This window comes from Melanerpes formicivorus, unplaced genomic scaffold, assembly GCF_026170545.1.
Source record: "Melanerpes formicivorus ecotype bairdi unplaced genomic scaffold, bMelFor1.0.p_v2 SCAF_13, whole genome shotgun sequence".
In the NCBI taxonomy this organism is placed as follows: domain Eukaryota; kingdom Metazoa; phylum Chordata; class Aves; order Piciformes; family Picidae; genus Melanerpes; species Melanerpes formicivorus.
The window spans coordinates 4,945,998-4,960,742 of NW_027142365.1; the positions used below are offsets into that span (position 1 = coordinate 4,945,998).

The 14,745-nt window shown below is 47.0% G+C and overlaps 1 protein-coding gene across 6 annotated transcripts in view; it reads right to left on the minus strand.

Moving 5' to 3' along the window:
- LOC137444848 (mitogen-activated protein kinase kinase kinase 3-like) overlaps positions 1-14,745 on the minus strand; it is an 83,588-nt gene that overhangs the window by 36,714 nt on the left and 32,129 nt on the right. For all 6 annotated transcript variants that reach the window (XM_068145928.1, XM_068145927.1, XM_068145923.1 and 3 more), the window contains exon 3: positions 9,996-10,105. In XM_068145928.1, coding sequence (XP_068002029.1) covers positions 9,996-10,105 — 110 coding nt within the window. The remainder of the gene's footprint in view (positions 1-9,995; positions 10,106-14,745) is intronic.

Sequence of the window (14,745 nt, forward strand, 5' to 3'; positions counted from 1 at the left end):
CAGAACAGAACAGAACAGAACAGAACAGAACAGAACAGAATAGAATAGAATAGAATAGAATAGAATAGAATAGAATAGAATAGAATAGAATAGAATAGAATAGAATAGAATAGAATAGACCAGGTTGGAAGAGACCTTCAAGATCATCACGTCCAACCTATCATCCAACACCATCTAATCAACTAAACCATGCAACCAAGCACCCTATCAAGTCTCCTCCTGAACACCTCCAGTGATGGTGACTCCACCACCTCCCTGGGCAGCCCATTCCAATGGGCAATCACTCTCTCTGTGAAGAATTTCTTCCTAACATCCAGTCTGAACCTCCCCTGGCACAGCTTGAGATCGCCAACTGTATCCCAGACTGACTCATCACAGAGCCAAAGCTGACAGGGGGTTTTCAGGGAGACTCCCCTCACTCCAGTGCATATTCATTCTGTTCTGTTCTGTTCTGTTCTGTTCTGTTCTGTTCTGTTCTATTCTATTCTATTCCATTCCATTCCATTCCATCCCATCCCATCCCATCCTATTTAGGGCCAAGCTGCCTGTTACATCTGAGGACTCTGGGGAAATCCCACATTGCTGATAAAGGTGCTTGTCAAAAATATGAGGTCTTCTGTAAATAAGACCCTTGGTCATCTGTACAACTGAAAGTTTTAATAAAATGCATCCATGAACAATTGTGAATGCTCTGAACTCAGCTGGGAACCAGGCACTGTTATCAAAGAGGTGAACACGTTAAGTGGCTGATGTCTGTCCGTCTTCTGAACTTCCCATGGGTTTACTACAGCACTCTTCTGTTGGAAACTCAGAGCAAAGCTCTGAGGATGTTTAACAGAACACAGGAATATTTGGGACAAAGAAGTAGGGAGGCAGCCTTGGATTTTAAAAGCCAGCAGTGCTGGGGTGGTTTTTGGGGGGCTGTTATTTTGTCAGGACCTACAAAATGCGGAGTATAGGAAGCATCACTCCATCATACACAGTAATGATTGCTCACTGCTAGAGGAATCATTCAATTTGGCCAAAGAAGAGCCAACAGAGTTACAGGCAGACTGAGCATACAGTCGTACAGGGTCTGGTAAAAGCTGTCTGTCCCATCCTCTGTTTGTGCAGCGATAGAGACCACAAGGAGCATTTTCATTTCTTCAGCTTCTCAGGCTGAGACTGAGCCAAGCACGCCCCTACCATCCCTTGGCTCCTTCCAGAACTGTCTTTAATTTCCAGACCAGGTTTAGTCACCCCAGTTAACCAGGGCTCTGCCTCTGCTAGTGCACCCAAGAGACAAAAAGTGCTCACCCCCTCCCTCTGAGTTGTAGCACCAGGGAGGGCTTGGTCCTGCATCTCCCAGGGATGATTCCCAAGTGGGTGGGTGACAGCCCTTCCTGACCAAGTGCCTTATCTCCAGTCCTGGGCTGCCAGCTCGTGAAGGCACACTTTCCACCCTCTCCAGGGGAAAGCAGAGCCACAGTGATACAGCTTTGTCTTTAATGAGGAAAGTGAGCTGGATGGGCATCTCCAGGTTTATTTTTATACTGACAGCTCCTCGAGTTCTGCAAACAGCCACCAAAGTTTAGGAAGTTAAGGCTGGAGGCAATTCATTAAAAAAGCTTAAAAGAAAAGGGAAAAAAGCCAGCAGATTCAGGGTAAACACGTTGGATCATCCAAAACACATCCTTTTTATCTCTGCTCCTGACATTTGCTGTGTTTCCATAAAGGCTGGGAAGAACCAGCGCTGGGACAGCCACCAAGTGGGGCACTCCAGAGCCACAGGCCTGTGCTTAACAGGCTCTTATATCACCCCAGTGTCTGCAGCCAGATCTCCAGCTCCACAATGTTTGGGCAGACTCCAAGTTCACTTCTAGAACCAGGCTCAACTCATAAAAAGTATCAAACCAACTCTAAACCAGTCCAAAATTCAGAAGGGAAAAGAGACAACAATAACCAAGCTCGTGCTGAAAGTCCAAATCATTCTAAAAGGAGAGTCAAATGCAGGTGGGATTGCCCCCTTGGGATATCTCTGTAGAAAAAAAATGGGGAGGGGAGGGGAAGAAAAGATATGGGCTCTTTTAGTTCCATTTTTATTTGCATGTGCCCCTCTGAACAGGCTGATTCATTCCTCCCAGATGCTGGCAGTAAATCAGCTGGTGTGGGTTGACTGCAAGTAGCTTTGCAAAGCCCTTCTCTAAAGTAAGAAGGGGAAAAACCAAAAGAATCAGAGCAAGGAACTTTCGAGGTTTCTCCTCACAAAGGAGCAGGACGTGTCAGGGGAAAAGCTCACGCAGCTCCAGCCTGGCTGCAGGAAACCTTTCAGAGCACAGGTTTCACTTTCAGCACAGATCCAGAGGCTGGGACAGAGCACACGCCGCCTGTTTAACGCCGAGCAGCACAAACGTCGCGGGCAAATAAGTTCTGACAAACAGCTTGTGGCTGGAAAATGTCAAAACACTCATATAAAGCTCCAGAGAGAGAAGAAAAGGGGGGGGAGGGGAAAAATAAATAAATAAAGAATGAGCCATGACCCTGCTGCATCCTTTTCTTCTACATCAACAACAGGGCTGATGTGCCATGGCTCAAAGCCAAGAGAAGTAAGCCAGCTGCACCACACTGCTCCGCTCTGCTTGTGAGCAGAGCAACAAAACACCCTGGCTGCAGCAGGGGAAGGAAAACCCACTTCATTTGTTAATTAGGCCTTTTTTTCTTCTGATATAAAGCACACTAATCTCTTGCCTCCCTCAAAGCAACAAAGACTTTTAAGTTATCAAGCATTTGGAAGAGGGATAAATGAACATTTCTCTATAGCCTGAGCAGTTTGTTGCAGTTTTTCACTCTCCCCTTGGCTTGCTCAAGTTTCTGACCCACAGCTGAAGCTGAATTCATCACTGCCAGCAGCAACAAAATTTCTTTTCTTTTTCTTCAATAAAAAAAACAAGGGGAAAAGTAAGTGGGCAGTGCCCAAGGCACTAGGAAGTCCCAGGGGATGCAAAGCACTTCCTAAACGCTGGAGCAGGCTGTGATTTTTTACACCCATGGAAATCTGGTTTGGAGCAACTGGCTTGAGATTACACAGGAAGCCTGGGGCACTGCCAAGTGCTGGAGCAAAAATCTCACACAAGCCTGCATCCAGCATCTCAAGCGCGTGATGGAGGGGATGACAGGATCACCACTTTCTCCCCAAGGACTCAACACAATGTGCAAATGCTTGAGGGCAGGTCACAGAAGAAATGCAGATGGTGGAGGCTGCTGGGCCCCAGTCACTTTTGTAATTTTGTGAGGAATCCTTGCACAATCCAAGTCATGCTAGTTACCCTCCCTGCCATCTTCAGATGTACAATGAGGTTAAGGGCAGCCTTGGTATCCCCACAATCAAGAGGTCATTAGTTGCTGTAGGAGAACAAGATAAGAGATCCAAGAAGGATGTGTCAAATACAGTGAAGGAGAGGGTTAAGGCCAAGCCATAAGGTACCAGCCTTAAAGGCTGAGCTCTGGCACAGGATTTCAGGAAGGGTTTCATGGAGCCCTGTGAAAGCAGCAGGGAAAACCCAGGCATGAAAGCATGAGGTGCTTTACCTAGGGGTGCAAAGAAAAAGCCCAGTCTGTGGTAAGGCAAGGCTCCAGCCATTCAATGTAAGAAGGGGACATTATAAGATGGAAAGATGACTTTTACCAGGTCGTGTAGTGACAGGACAAGGGACAATGCTTCTAAACTAAAAGAGAATCTATTTAGGTTGAATGCAAGGAAGAAGTTTATGATGAGGTTGGTGAGACACTGGAACAGGTTGCCCAGAGATGCTGAGGATGCTTCATCCCTTGAAGTGTTTAAGGTCAGGCTGGGTGAGGCTTTGAGCAACCTGATCTAGTGGAAGATGTCCCTGGCCACAGCACAGGGTTTGGACTAGATGATCTTTAAAAGTTCTTCCAACCCAAAGCACTCTATGCTTTATTCCACAAAGCAGAGCAGCAGACCCAAGCACAAAATCTAGATGTTGATCTCTTGGGCTGCATGCACCAACCTACTCTCCCTTTCCACACGCGCTTCCATCCGGCATGGGGCACGGAGAAGCCCACGACTCAGCTGGCGCCTCCAGGCCCTGCTGCGACACAAACAGAACAAGGGACGACCCTGACAGGAAATACCAGAGTCATTCCCTTCGTTTCTGGAATAACTTCTCCTCCAAGATACTTGTCTCGGCATTTCCTCCAGCCCTGCTAACAAATGGATGGCAAGGAGGAGCAAAATCCTGCCTTGGAACGGAGAAAGCCAAGCCACCGCAGCGGCCACAAACCCATCACCATCTCTACAGGCCTGCCTTGAGGCATTTTTAGCTCCCTGCTCAAAACTTCTAATTTCATGAAAATGCCACAACTGCCAAGCTTCAGAGGGAGAGCTGAAAGAGCAAAGTGCCTCTGCCCACTTGGCTGGGGACCTTGCACCCCAGCAGGCTTGGTCAAGCTCAGCCCCCGGAGCTGGAGCGAGCAGCCCTGTGTGCTGGTTTAGATTAAGGAAAATGTTGGAAAAAACCAGAAAGAGTGTTTCCAAAGGAGGTGAATCATGATCTACAGAGATCCCTGAAGAGCTGACTGCTGTTTGTAATAAAAGCACCCACGGAGAGCAGGAAAACACCCTGTTAGGCTTCCAGTGGAAGTGGCTTTGGAGGAACAGAAGGTGCTGAGCACCCTCGTGGCTGAACACCCAGAAGGCTGACCAGATTAGCATATGGGACCAAGCTGAGCAAGCCATGCCTGTGGAGAAGGGTGTCTGATGGCACAGGGCACCCTGGCTGCGCTGACTCAATGCTAGCAGCTGCAGACATGGACCCAGCCAGAGGAGACAGCCCCACACCTCCACATCTGCTGAAGCACCTGAAACTGCCAGGCTGCAAAATCCCAGCGAGTGACAAGTTCAAAGACTGCCCCTTCCCACATTGTCTCCTCCCAGAACCAATTGCCATCAGAAACAGTATTCTGGTCAGACCCCACCTCTGGGGTTTGCTTCTAAGCCTGGCACCTGTCACACCTAACCAGAGGACAGCTTTGCCCGTGCTGAGACGCTAGAGGGACAGGGCCTTTGTATTACTTCTTCCATCCAAATCCAGGGTTGCCTCACAAACCACTTGGGACAGACCCTCTGGTTCCAGCATTAACCCTTCTGAGGTCAAGAAAAGCAGGGGGGGGGATAATCACAAGATGCCTCCTCTTCCCTTCAGCACTGCACCACGAGGGGCTCAGTCCAGCTTTGCTCTTCTCCACTCACAAGAACTCAGGCACTTACTCTACTTCAGTTTCTCCCCTGGGTGAAACAGGGGCAAGGAAGGAGCCCCACTTCTGCAAGCTGCAGAGTAAGCAGAGAGTTTATAATATTCACTTCTCTCATCTTCTGCTGGTTGGATGAGGAAACAAGGGGAAAACCCTGTGGAGGGGAGAGATGCTCAAGCTCTTAGCACTCTGGTGAGACTCCCTCGTAGCAGGCCACAGAGCGGTGGGATTTCTGCTCAGCTTCTGGCTTTGGACAAGGGAAATCGGCAGCACAGGGCCCAGCTGAGGGGGACTTCTGCAGCTCCCCAGCGTGCACACTGTTTGCATTAGTTGTGTGCTCGCCCCTGCCTGTAGCAAGGGGACGTCCGTTACGAGCCAGACAGCTGGAGCGGGTCCCTAGACCGCAGTAGGAGATGACTAATGCGCGGCATTAGGAATTATCTGCACAGAACCCCCACGCGCGCCGGCTTATTCAGCAAGCAGACAGAAAGGGGTTTGTCTGGGATGGCCCCTTCTGCTCTCAGGAGGTGCAAGTTACGAGATCCTGGTCCCCTTGGATCCTTACAGATCTTTTCCTCTGAGAAAAAAAAAAAGCAAACCCAGCGTGCGAGTGGCTCAGAGGCCAGCAGAAAGTTGATGTCTAGGAGGTTCGCTGCTCCCTGTCGCAGTCACTTTTGGTTTATACAGCAGCAGCAATCACAGGCTTCAAGAGATTTATCCTAAACCACCTGCCAGCGGGATTTCTCCTTGGTGTTACTCTCTTAGCACCCAAGTTAGCTCCTCCACCCACAGACAAGGGCAAGAAAGCCTCTTCCTCAAATCCTTTGGACTCTGCTGCCTTTGCCATCTGCAGCCAAGACCTTCCCAGCTGGTGTTGTTCCCTTGCTTCTGGCCCCAAAGTGGGGCAAATCCCTGTAGATCTCCTCACAGAGGCTCCCATCTTTAAGGTGGTATTTATGGATCTCCATCATATTTCCCAAAGGCACAACAGAGGTGATAAAGCCAAACTCCTTTTAAGCTGTTTAAAGACCTACAGAGAGCTCTAGAACACGAGCTGTATTTTACTCTAGTTATGAGCAAGCCTTGCCCTGCATCCACCTTGCCAGAGAAAAGAGAGTCCAGAGGTAATTTACTAAACTAACAACTTTCAGGTCAGTCTGACATTCGCATTCCTCACAGACACTGGGTTTTATTGCAGTGAGAGAACTTGCAGGCAGAACTAACCTGCCAGAGGACCTGCTAGCTGTCATCAGCTGTGTGAGGAGCCCGTGCCAATGCCTTGTCAGTGGACCAAAGTGCAGCACTGACAACTGGCTTCACACTGCAAGTTGCCAAGTGCTACTTATACAAATACATGAATGAGCACACAAACAGACAGACACAAAATAAATGTTCTTGTAATTACTACACTCCCCTCCAAGTTTCTGTTTGGGATGTCTAATTCTTTGTGGTTTCCCTTCTTATCCCTCTCATCTAAGATCATGGTGATCTTAGTGATCACCATGCAGATCTTTACTCTGCTGTTTCCTCCTTCCCCTGTTCAGAGACACTGCCATAAATGAACTCCGTTGTCTGTTCAGACCAGGAGATGGCCTGAAAGGATCCCTTCCAGCCACGCCATGAGGAACAATGAAGTGATAAAAGGAATAATGGAGGAATGATAGTGCAGAGGAGGCACTAGTAGTAAGGTCAGGATGATCCCTCTGTTCCCCAAACCAGCTCCTTTTCAAAGATTGTGAGAAAAGAGCATCCATCTCTCTCCCTCTGCCCTGTTTTCTCACCAGGCAGAAAGACAGCATCACGTAGTGGCTGGCACACCTGACCAGGACTCAGGAGATTCAAACTCAGCCATCACAGCTGCTGCCAGCTGCCTGGGCAACCTAAGGGAGCAAACTCATCTGTACCCTGCATCAAGCACTGCTACTCTCATTTTCAGCTTGTTCTACCACGAGGCATTAGGCATCCTTAGTCCTAAACTCATTTGTAAGGAAAGCAAACTCCCCAAAGCAAGCTTTTCATGCAATTTGCCAAAGGATGTTCATTTCACAAGATGATCTGAAGCTGAACTGTAGATATTTTGGGGAAGAAACATGGTGCAGCACAGACTGCTTTCTTGTGTGGCCCAGGCCTACCAGGAATACTCTCTGGCAGGCTCCAAATTTCAACTTCTGTCAAGAGAGAGCACTACAGAACCCCTCCAGGAGACAGAGCTGAGATAGCAATTTGGTTGTGTTTCTCTGTGCTGCAAGCCATAAAGGGACAGACCAGTTAGTCAACACATTCTTGTTTAAAATGAGGGATTTTTTTCAGTGGAAATTTGGAACACTGACTAAAGGATTCCCATGCCTCAGGAAAACATTTTTTCACAGAAAATTAGGGTGGTTGTCTTTTTTTTTTCTTAATTTAACAATTGAACATTCAGATCCAAGTATTTCAATGTGAGCATCTGGCTGCAGGGCCTCATCAGACACCTACAATGAGATTCCCAGAGGAACCTTTAGCCTCTGAACGCCCCGTTCCTGACTCTCCCTCTCCAAGAAGGGAGACTGTGCAGGATGTCCTTCAGCCCAACTAGCCAACCTGATCACAGAAGAGTATAAAAAAAAGGAAGAAAGAAAAAGGGCACACCAAGTACCAAAGGCTCAACAAATCACAGGCATGATGACAGCATTTCCAAAGCAATCTTCCTTCCCCTCCACCAACTTACGTGCTAAAAAACAAGGCAAAAAGCCCCTAAGTGACCCAAACAAGTTGATTAAAAGTTTCTGAGCTGCAAACATGAACCAAGTACCCACTAATTCCACCTACTTTAGCCACTCCCCACTTCACAGACTAGACTCCAGTCATCCCACAAGCCAGACTCATTTCAGCTAGTCCAATTCAGTGAGGCAACAATCCACACACACTCCAACGCCCTTCATCTCGTGGGGACTGTTGGTCTGAATCCTCAACCCCGGATGTGCAAGGGGAGTGGGATGCTGACTGTGTGCATCTCCTCCATCAGAGAGCTGAGTAACAATGAACACACAGCTTATGGATAATAAAAAGGAAAAAATCATGAAGGAGGTAATGTTTTTCCGAGCATCAATGTTGTATGGGAAGGAAAGTTTGATTCCCAAGATAATAAAAGGCCAAGTGGCAGCCAACAATGCTAAAGCTGGTATCAGAGCAGGACCTAACTCTGCTGGTGATTTACAAATGAAGGTACAGGGTGAATGTGAATTTGGCTGTGGATATGAACTTGACTGCAACATGTCAACTGCACAAAACCTTTGTTGACATCAACTCAACCAATCAAAACTATTACTTCCAACTGATTTTCTGTATGTCAGCTGCAGCATTTACAGCAACAGATTTCCAAAGTGGCAGCAGGGATTTTCCCCTCATTCTGAGAAAACAGCTATGTTTTTCAAGAGCAAACTGAAAAGCAGGGCTAGCCTGAAAGCAACCCAAGATGCCTTGGTCTGGTCTCCACCCATCAACTTGCAGAAAATGCTACCCCTGTGGAGCCATCCAAAGCTGCTCTGGATTGTCTGCTTTGCCTGCAGCTGCAGAGAGCCAGCTCTGAATTTCTCTGGTCAGTTCTGTAAACATCTTGGACCTATTTCAGCATGGGCTGAACACAAATCCAGTGATTCAACTTGGACAGCTGCTACCACCAGGACACACTTTAAAACAGACAGGGTACGTGCGCACGTGTTTTCGTCTGCATGTGTCTAGCAAGTCTAGAGGGATTTGGGGAAGGAGTTTTTTTCCCCTCTGCATCCAGAGCTCCCTGTTGGTAGCACAAGTGCCATTATATATCCATGATGACAGCAACAGACAGTTTGTTTTCTCCTCTGCTAGGCATTCAGCAACTGCAAGTTTATGCAAAGTCAGAATTCCACGGATGTGTTTGCACGCCTCTCCAGCAGCCGCCCTGTCCTCTTAATTATTTTACCCTGATAATTGAATTCTTTCTTCACATCTTTGTGTCCACATAATATTTATTTGTTCCATAGACAAACAGGCTGTTTGATCTGCTTTAACTATTCCACCAGTGTCAGCAAATGAGCTCTGAACATTGCTCACGGGACGACGTCTTTGCTCACCAAATCAACTCTGAATGCGCAACACGGCCAAAATGTTTGGGTTTAGAAGTATAAACACCAGCAAGTGATATTTAAACACTTGTATATAAGCATGACATTATTCCTCCCAAAAGACCCTGGGTGTCTACAGCTCAAATATTGGCAGTCTGTCTTTCAAATATCTGAAGTAAAATGTCCACATGATGGATTTCATATTTCATCAGTGCTGTCAATAGAAAACATTCGACTAAGCCAAATCTTAAAGCTGCATAGCCTGCAACAAGTCCTGCTGCTTCCAGCGTGTCCTCATGGCAGCTGGGATAGAGCTAAGTGCTAAGCAAGAGAAAGAAAGTGTGTGCCTGGGGATGGGATTTGAGATTTAACACTAGTTTCAGGCTCTGCTGCTGTGTTTGGGAATGGTTTGGGCTGTCACTCTTCTCTACTCCTCCACTGCTCCTCTGTGATATAGAAATGCCTGCAGCTTCTTTTCAGCTTTTCCAAAAGAGGTCCTAAAGCTTACACCTTGGTAAAATGTTGTCATTTCTGGTGTGCTCCTGAAGCACTCCTTAACTCCAGGGCTAACATCTGAAATCTGTTCTCCCAGCACGGTAAGCACAATGCCCATCTCTTTGGTCTACTGGAGTTTGGGGCTAGACTCAAATAATGCCTTACCTGCTTGCTGGAGTGGACAATGTTCTTATTCCTGTTGTTGTCCAGCAGCCCCCCACACTTGCCCAACGCTGCCAAATCCTTCATAATAGAGTTCAGAGCTTCTTCTTCATCTGTAAAAGAAGAAGACACAACTGAAGTGAGGAAAGCAGCCTCCTGGAAGCGCAGAGTGAAAATGGAGCACTGCAAATACAGTCTTTGAACCCATGTGAGTCAAAAGACACAATGTCTGGCTTTCCTAGTAAGAGAAGCATTCAAAGATTACACCACAGTCCCTTCCAGCCCATCATGTCTTGGAAATACAGGTTTCTTCACCACAGGTGAGAGAGATGCTCAGGAAAGCCAGAGGCTGATTATGGGTGACCACTGCTTATCTGGCTCAGAGCTCCTGCTCTTGCCTCAGCAAGGTTCACATCCTAGATCCTCATGATCCAACACATCATCTCCTATTTTTCTGCTCCTCCTGCTGGGTTGTATCAGGATCAAAGCCATGATAACAGAAAGATGTGAGGAAAAGGCTTCTCTTGTGCTGTGCACTCAGAGCCATCTCATTGAAGAAATGAGGGGGGGTGGGGGAGGATGTTTAAAATCCAGCGTCTCATTTATTTTAGAGCTCAGAAATGAGCTCTAATGCCTACACCAGGCATTAGGAAAAGACCTACCTTTCCCTGTAGGCAATGTGAAATATAATACATGTAAATAAATAATGAATATGAATTTAACTATGAAGAAGAGAGGCTGAGGGAGCTGGGGTTGTTTAGCCTGGAGAAGAGGAGGCTCAGGGGAGACCTTAGTGCTGTCCACAACTACCTGAAAGGAGGTTGTAGCCAGGTGGGGACTGGTCTCTTCTCCCAGGCAACCAGCACCAGAACAAGAGGACACAGTCTCAAGCTGCACCAGGGGAGGTTTAGGCTGGATGTTCAGAAGAAATTCTTCCCAGCAAGAGAGATTGGCCAGGGGAATGTGCTGCCCAGGGGAATGTGCTGCCCAGGGAGGTGGTGGAGTCACCATCACTGGAGGTGTTTAAGAAGAGACTGGATGAGGCGCTTGGTGCCATGGTTTAGTTGATTAGATGGTGCTGGGTGGTAGGTTGGACTTGATGATTTCAAAGGTCTTTTCCAACCTGGTTAATTCTAATTCTAATATATATATATATATATAATGAACACAATAATAGTGTTCATATTAAACAACATTAAGTGCAATTTCTCTTCCCTTTCACATTTCCCTACCCACGAAAGACACAGACTTGTTTTTCCAGAGGCACGGCAGGCAGCATAACCCAAAATGCTGCAAGAAAACACTCAAGAAAATGTTAACTTTAAATTCTAGTTCAAGGGAAAAAAAAAAGAAAAAGAGAGAAAAAAAAACCCACCCCAAAAAGCCCCCAGAAGCCAAAATCCCACAACAGGAATGTTTGCATAGTTTGGGGGTTGACGTTTTAGGGATTGGGTCTTTGTTTTCGCTGTTACAAGGCACCTCTGGGGACAAGCATAGTTTTCCAGGCAGATTTTTTGTAGCAGGAAAAAAAGACACCACCAAAAAAAAAAAAATGGAGGGGGAAAATAAAAAAACCTGCCTTTTTTTTCTCTTTTTTTTTTTAAATATAGATGGGGAGGGACAAAGTGAAATAAAAACCCCACAAAAACAAAAGCCACACACACCACCCTCCAGGAATTTTCCACCAAAGCTATAATCTCTAAAATGCCCTTTCCCCACCTCCCCCCCTTTTATTTTTCCCCCTACCTGAGTAACAAGAGTTTCCTGAACTCACTAACACAAAGAGCTGTTCCTGCCTACACCAGGCAGCAGCAGAGCTGGGCTTTCACTAGCAAAATCACCTGATTCTCCACTGCTCTCCCTCTTTCAAACCCTCCCAGACATGCCTGGCACCATCTTTGATGAGCTGCATCTCTGGCTAACACAGCAGTGCCCTGCAAGGATATTGCAGAACTCACGCAACTCAGCCCCCAAGGAGGGCCAGCAGGGTTTGCTGGAGGTCAGCAGCAGCAATGATGAACAATGATAATAAACCAACAAAGAGGGCCAGAGTAACTTCCAAGTTTTCTGGAGTGACTGTAAGCTTCTCCCTCCATTTTTCCCAAGAGAAAGAGCTGCCAGTCCCCAAGAACTGGCCCAAGCCTTGTCAGGAATAGTGTGGCCAGAAGGACTGCCCAGGGAGGAGGTGGGCTCAGCGTCCCTGGAGGTGTTTAAGACAAGACTGGATGAGGCACTTAGTGCCATGGTCTAGCTGGTTAGTTAGGATTGGGTGATCAGTTGGACTTGATGATCTTGGAGGTCTCTTCCAACCTGGTTGATTCAGTGACAACATGCCAGAGAGTTCCCACCCCATCCCACTGGGCACTCCCAAGCATGAACCATACAGCTGAGAGCAATAGCATGAACCACACTTTTGCCAGGGAGTCCAACATGCACATGGCATCACTGAAGACATCAAAAAAGACAAATCTTTGCACTCAAGTTGATCCCACCACTATTACCACTAGAGATGAGTGTTCAGTATTCAGTATCACTAAGGCTGGAAGAGACCTCAAAGATCATCGAGTCCAACCTGTCACCACAGACCTCATGACTGCTCCCAGGGAGTAAGTTCCTTTGCCACTCATGGACAGGAGTCACAAGAGGTTGCAATGAAATTTCACTAGAAGGAAGCTGGAAATGAACACCCCTGCAAAGCACAGAGAGACTGTGACTGGAAATCATCTCACAGGGTGTACAGAAGATCTGAATGTCCTTGCTGTCTATCCTGCCACATGGGCCATATGCTGGCCACCAAGTCAGGGTATTCAAACTTCTGTCTTCTCCTTCATCTCCAGAGAGTTCAGAACATTCAGCAAAGGTTGGATTTGTATTACACTGCCCTCAAAGCAATAGCAGAGCCTTCCTCTTCTACCTATCAAAAACCTTCTTGCAACAGTCTTCTGAGTCCATCACAGACAGGTTTGAAAATTCCTGGTGCTGCAACCTCACCTGCATGCTCCTGGAAAGTCAGGCCACATGTCTCTTCCAGAAGCATCCTTTTGCATCTCTCACAACATAGCAAAGCAAGGAGCATCCACTCATCCTCAGCAATTGCTTGAAATTTAGCCCATTTTCAGAAATACTCAACCACTACTGTAATCAGCCTAGGATCAGTGGTACAAAACTGGGCTCTAGCTGTCCTGAATCAGGTAGTAGAAGGGGAAAATAAAAAGGGGAAAAAAAGAAAGTAGATATTTTTTGTACCTAGGCTCAAGCTTCTTTGTTCCTCCATCCACTAAAAAGCCAAAGTCAAAGAGCCTTCTGAACACCTTCTAAGAGTCTGTTATTATAAAAGACTAATGCTACTTGTCAAAAAAATCCAATACACAAATCCATGCCATCACTGTCACACAATAAAGTAAGGAAACTTAGAATAGAATAGAATAGAATAGAATAGAATAGAATAGAATAGAATAGAATAGAATAGAATAGAATAGAATAGAATAGAATAGAATAGACAGACCAGACCAGGTTGGAAGAGACCTTCAAGATCATCGTGTCCAACCCATCATCCAACACCACCTAATCAACTAAACCATGGCACCAAGCACCCTATCAAGTCTCCTAAACACCTCCAATGATGGTGACTCCACCACCTCCCCAGGCAGCCCATTCCAATGGGCAATCACTCTCTCTGTATAGAACTTCTTCCTAACATCCAGTCTAAACCTCCCCTGGCACAGCCTGAGACTGTGTCCTCTTGTTCTGGTGCTGGTTGCCTGGGAGAAGAGACCAGTCCCCACCTGGCTACAACCTCCTTTCAGGTAGCTGCAGAGAGCAGTAAGATCTGCCCTGAGCCTCCTCTTCTCCAGGCTAAGCAACCCCAGCTCCCTCAGCCTCTCCTCACTGGCCTGTGCTCCAGACCCCTCCTCAGCTTTGTTGCCCTTCTCTGGAGACATTCCAGCAACTCAATATCTTTCCTAAACTGAGGGGCCCAGAACTGGACACAGGACTCAAGGTGTGGCCTAACTTCTCCCTGGTCAAGCAGGAAAGGTTGTTTTCTGCCGCTGCAGGGTGAAGGAACATTATTTAAGCACAGCAGACGACGTTATTTCCGCGAAATAATGAACTTCTTTGCACTTAAGTAGCTTTTAAACTCCTTTTTAAAGGGTGTTTTCAGTCCAAGAAAACTGCCATTTCAGAGGGACTATGAGCAAAGCCTCAGCTGTTCAAAATAAAGCAGAAACCCTCCCGCACCACGCTCTGAAGCGACTTCAGAGCAGAAGCACAGTTTGCATCATCGCTTGCAAAACTGACACTTTCCAGTCCTCTCCGTGACAGTTTTGCACAGGGACTGATGCTTTCCAGACTATGCCTCTTGCCCATCCTAATTACTGCTCTTGGGGTCTCCAAGCTGACTCCCAAGAAGGGTGGAGAACTTTCTTCCATGGAAACAAGCAGCCAGCTCAGCCAGCTCAGTCAAAATTCAAACAAGCACTGAAGCTGACTGGATAATTAAATCCAAATGCCACTCTCAAGCCTCTCCAGCTACATGGGCGTCACAGGCTGCTCGCTCTCTGCTTGGCTTGATCTGAGCGAGCAGAGGGTGCAGGATGGGTGGCTTTCCCCTGGAAAAAACACCAGGCAATCAACAGGAATCCCCTGCCCAACAGACAAGCAAGATTGGTGTAGCAAGAAGGCAGCAGTGAAACTACACAGCAAACAGCTCCCAAGGCTTTGCCACAGCTCCAGAACAAAACAGCTGCAAGCT